At 38.3% G+C, this 5,235-nt stretch overlaps 1 protein-coding gene across 2 annotated transcripts; it reads right to left on the reverse strand.

Moving 5' to 3' along the window:
• Window positions 1–1,768: 1,768 nt before the first annotated feature.
• Window positions 1,769–4,622, reverse strand: LOC131318986 (protein FAR1-RELATED SEQUENCE 5-like). 2 transcript variants are annotated; one of them, XR_009197851.1, is made up of 4 exons: window positions 2,396–4,622; window positions 2,259–2,320; window positions 2,113–2,169; window positions 1,769–1,931 (listed from the first exon to the last, which is right to left on the reverse strand). XR_009197851.1 is itself a non-coding variant. In XM_058349066.1 (3 exons), coding segments are annotated over exons 1-3 (1,725 nt in total). In that variant the 5' UTR covers window positions 4,057–4,622; the 3' UTR covers window positions 1,972–2,167. The 2 variants fall into 2 exon arrangements, 1 of the variants encoding a protein (XP_058205049.1); XM_058349066.1 differs by lacking the exon at window positions 1,769–1,931 and having other exon boundaries at window positions 1,972–2,169.
• Between the last annotated feature and the right edge of the window lie 613 nt (window positions 4,623–5,235).

Here is a 5,235-nt window from a genome sequence, read left to right on the forward strand (position 1 = left end):
CTCTTGTTCGAGTTAGGGTTTCTTAAATCACCCAAAAAGAAAAAGTGTGCCCCATTTGATTTTACTGGATTTTAGAGCTTGCAGATGAATCGAGGAAATTTTGTTCATTTTTGCATGCATGTTAAGTACTAAAATCTTGTTTCTTGTTTATTTGCTTATCAAGTTAATTTTTTTCTAAGAATGGCAGAAAAAAGGTTCTATTATGTTGTTTTTGTTGGAAAAGTCCCGGGAATCTATGAAAGTTGGATAGCTTGTAGTGAACAAGTAACTCGCTTCTCTGGGGCTGTGTTTAAAAAGTATCCCTCATTGGAAGAGGCAAATAATGTTTGGAGTGCATATGTTGAAGCTCATTCCAATGTGCAATTGCTGTCTCCTCAACTTGCTCAACTCCCGACCGATTATCCACCTTTGCTCGTACCTGTGCAAGCAAACATGGATCACCAAACTCCTTCCAACCAGCCCAAACATTGCATGTACATTGCAATGCTCTTTCTTGGAGCTGTAATAGGAATTTTAATTTTGTTGGTCACGATATATATTTTCTTTTAGTTGGTTTATGTAAAGCTTAAGTTGAACAAAATTTCAAGCTCGTGATGTGTACAAATTTGAAACTTGAGCAAGTGTTATTGCTTTATGAGTATGGTACACTGAATGTTTTTTGAACCACGCATTGGCAGCACATGTGATACATTCTTGGTGCTTTGTGGTGTGTACAAATGAGCTTGTGTGACTCTAACTGCAGATTTGAAAATTTGGTGATAAGTTCGAAAATATTGTCCAGCAGTACCTTTTCTCTTTGCTACTGAGGGAGCAGAATTCATGTTCAGTTTTCGTCAAATGAGGGGCTCTGTGATCCTTTGGAGTTGGCATATGTTGACAGGGGACAAAAACGAGAAGAAAATGGCAAAAGGAAATTGTATGGCCACACCAAGTGATATGGCCACAAGCTATTGTATTAGCCACTAAAAGTGACTCAAATATTGATTTGGTTTTCAAGGAAATTGGTATCCCAGATATTTCTTGCTCAGTGGTACTCCTTGTTTGTAAATAGGAATGGGTTGTGCAATCCTCCTTGCATAGTATCCGCAATTAGAGATAATCATATAGCAAAAACGTTTTTCATCACCACACAAATTTGAAGGAAAACGAGAAACACAATGGTATAAAAAGAATCGATTCAAACAAATGGTATAAAAAGAATCGATTCAAACAAATGGTATAAAAAGAATTCATGAACAATAATATTCCACAGATATCACCAAAAAGGTATAACAAAATAGCAACAAAGCCAAATCCCAACACAATCAGACGGATCACTATAGCTTTCTTCCGTGCATCATCCATAGATACGACCTGAAAACCAGAAAACAATCTACAACAGAGACCAGAAAATAATCTAGTAAAGAGCTCTGTCCAATGGACTTGTGCTAGATCCCCTTTATATTTCCCACTCTTCACCCGGACCCAAGTGCCCACTGAAACTGAAACTTCATTGTATTTGCTTCGCACAGAGAGGAAATGAGAAATTTCATTACTTGGGACTGGTGTCACCCGGCTCGAATATATAGAACAGAGACCTTTGCATGCCTACATTTGAATTGACATGTTTCCACATTAGTTCACTCGCAGTAGCATCCCCAATAAGAGCAAAAATACTGGCATACCAAAAACAAAGCTAAATATTTGCCATAACCAGAAACTAAAACGACGACAAAGAAGAAGAAAACCCCACATGCAATTAATGCAACCATACGTAACGAATCTTCCGCATACGTAACGAAACCAGCACCTGGTCTGTAATGCTCTTCCATCATTTTTTCCAGTTCTTCCTCACTCATCTCCTCCTCTTTGGGGAAAAAGTAGAAACTGATGGTCTTTTCCAAAATCATTTTTGCCTTCGTCAGTTGTTTTAAATTCATCTTCCAGGAAGCCTTTATTCAATGGAGAAAAACAACAAACCAGTAAGCCAAGGTTCAGAGCATAATCACAAATAAATAAAGCAGTTCTACAACCCACGCAAAAAAAGAAAATAGCATTTCACCACAACGTTATCCAAAACCAACAAGATCAGAAGTTTCAGAATGACATCACAACAAAATCAGAAAACCCCACATGCAATGCAACCACAAAAGCCCCAACAGCAGTTCCAAACTGCTACACCAATCTATCCTGCAAGCCGAATAGGCAATATTATCAATAGAAGAAACAAAATAGATGTACCACAAAATCGTTTGAAGCATTTTATAATAAACACTTACAAGCATCGTCGTCGTCTTCGTCGTCGTCGTCTTCATCATTCAACTCAGCATTTTGCGAAGATCTAACAAAAAAAAAGAGGAATTAAAATGCAAACAATGAAATAATTAAATTTAGATTACAAATATTGAACACATACGTGCTGAGAAGTTTTGGACAATTTCTTTTGTCGTGCGATTGCCCTGTTAACCCACAACCATGACAACGCCTAGCTTTCTTGGCAGCCTTTTTTTTCCCTCCCTTGAGTCGTTTACCACAACCCTTAGCCCTCACTTGAAGCGGTTCTTTCAAACCATGATCACAAATAATCGACACTTGGATAGCACTCCCTTCACCATCTTCGCTTACTTTTTTCATGTCACACAACTTCTTTTGACCCGAACTCAAAAGTTCTTCCACAAATTGTGTTCCGTCCTCAGATACTACGGCCTCATCAATTAAAGTAGAAGCAAGTTGGAAGAGTCTATTTCGCCGCTCTAACAAAGGCGTGTCACATATTTGTTTCATGCCTGAACTCAAGTCATCTCTAACTCGCATAGCCTTCGCTGATTTTGTCCACCTCCACAAGATGTATTCATTAGGCAAATCTTCTATTTGCATTCTAGAAAAGTAAGCCAAGATGTGCCGACAAGGAATTCCGGCACACTCAAACATCTTACAACTACAACGGACATGGTTTGACGACTTATCTACCACAACTTCATGAACCCTCGAACCACTCCCCTTTATCCTATGAACGGCATACACAACCCGATGTTCGTCCTCATTTGTTGCCATCACTTTATAAGCAGTATTTTGAAAGAGCTCATCTTGAAACATGTAAAATATCTCAAATGTATACAATTCACTCATTGTCGACTCCATGGGGTACATAGATTTCAAGTTGGGCCTCTCATTGATGTCTTTATGATCCCTATCCAACTCATTATGGCGTATACGTGCAAGTGCCCTCCCAAAACGCGTCACAAAGTCCAACAATGAATTTTCTTTAGACACATACCTCTTGAAGAATGAATGAGTAATTTCGGCTCTTTGACTACTAGTCATGTGGGCAGAAAAAATGTGTCTCACGTATGCAGGAACCCATCTCTCACGAATTTCGTACAAGTTTTGTAACCAATCATTGCCGGATAAGTTAGCTTTATTTATCACCTCTACCCATCCAGCCTCGAATTGTTCAGGGGTCTCGGAATTCCATATACAATTCTTAAACTCCTCATAATATTCTTTGTAGGACAACGCACTTAATTTTTCTGAAAACTTATTCGTAATGTGCCACATGCAATACCTATGATGCGTATTCGGAAGAGCAATACCAATTGCTTTTGTCATTGCGGGATCCTGATCAGTTATGATCATTTTGGGAGGGCCTGCGGGCATTGCTTTCAACCATTCCTTGAAAAGCCACTCAAAAGTCTCAGCTGTTTCATCACATAAAAATGCACACCCAAAAAGAGTAGTCTGCCTATGGTGATTAACCCCTAAAATCGGTGCGAAAATCATAGAATAACGGTTAGTGTTATACGTAGTATCAAACACCACAACGTCCCCAAAATACTGGTATGACTTTCTAGCGGTTGCATCTGCCCAAAAACAATTTGTCATCCTCCCCTCATCATCTTTCTCTATTGTATAAGTAAAACCGTCATTCTTTACTTTTTCAGTCTCAAAGTACTCGTACAACATATTGGCGTCATGTCCGTCTACCGTTTTCTTCATATCCCTTTTATAATTATAAAGATCTTGTTGTGAGCATCCAACATTTTGAAGACCTCCCGATTCCAACTCAAATAGAGTCATTTGTTGACATGTTGGCACATTTGCTGCTGAAAGTTGTTCTATTAAAGCTTTTTTGGCAGCGGACACTTTGCGATGGGATCGGAGCAAATGCACCCTTCTCGGAGACGTAAGTGCGTGATTATGACTTTCGAAAAATTGGGAGACAACGTACTTTTCCCCCTTCCTCACAACAGCTAATTTTGCACGACAATTCTCTCTAGTTAGCCCCCGACGCCGTTTCTTTGGTTGAGTACTTTTTTGGACCCTCAACCCTTGTTTGAAACAACAAAACTCCTTCCTAACGATTACATGGTCTGAATTCTTTCTACTAGTATGTGCTCGGGTACTAAATCCACCTTCTTTACCATAACGGTTGTAAAATTTCCGAACGTTCTCTAAACTGTCAAACTCTTGGTTAATTTTTGGTATGAGCTCATTCTTGACTTGGGGAGTGTAAAGTAATTGTGAAGAATTAGCAGATGACAGCACACTACAATCCAAGAGACAAAATAATAACAATTGATCAATTTCGTATAATTTTTTAACCCTAATTTTTTAACCCAACGACAGAGGGAGAGAGACAGACCTTGGTTGGTGGACGGTCGGTGGTGGTATGACACTTTCTTCTTCTTGTCGATTGCTCTCCATATCTAGTCGGGGAAAAAAAATATAAATGAACCTTCTTTCTTTTCAAACTTGTTCAACACAATAAAATACAACACGCACAGGAAAAAAATAAAACAATTTCAAATCCAATAAAAAAATCTGATTTTTTCAAACATATGAAGTAGTTTCGAAATCTAGTAGATTTTGTAAGTTCTCAACAACTTCAGATAGAGTTAATTTTTGCACCAGTGCTGCAACTTCATATGTTTCAGAAAATGGTTCATAGTCAACTTAAGCATAACACTTTTTAGGATCATCTATCTACCATAAAGAACCCTGCACTTCTTTCTTTCAAACTGATTTAACACAATAAAATACAACACACACACACACACAGAGAAACGGGAAAAAAAAAAAACACCAGATTTTCGGAAAAAAAAAACACCAGATTTTCGAAAAAAAAAAAAAAAACCAGATTTTCGAAAAAAAAAACCCCTAAAAATTGGGGGTTGAACAAATTGATTGAGAAAGAGAGAGATACCTCGAAGAAGGTCGGGTCTTCGTCTTCACTACTGTACCCACGTTCGATTTGCT

Source organism: Rhododendron vialii, chromosome 3a (genome assembly GCF_030253575.1).
Source record: "Rhododendron vialii isolate Sample 1 chromosome 3a, ASM3025357v1".
In the NCBI taxonomy this organism is placed as follows: domain Eukaryota; kingdom Viridiplantae; phylum Streptophyta; class Magnoliopsida; order Ericales; family Ericaceae; genus Rhododendron; species Rhododendron vialii.

What these genes read in the sequence shown, in the direction of transcription:
- LOC131318986 (XM_058349066.1), bottom strand. Translation starts at nt 4,056, where the DNA reads ATGACTCTATTTGAGTTGGAATCGGGAGGTCTTCAAAATGTTGGATGC. An exon ending in TGTCCAAAACTTCTCAGCAC is followed by an intron (nt 2,321 to 2,395) that starts GTATGTGTTCAA and finishes TTTTTTTGTTAG; the next exon opens with ATCTTCGCAAAATGCTGAGT.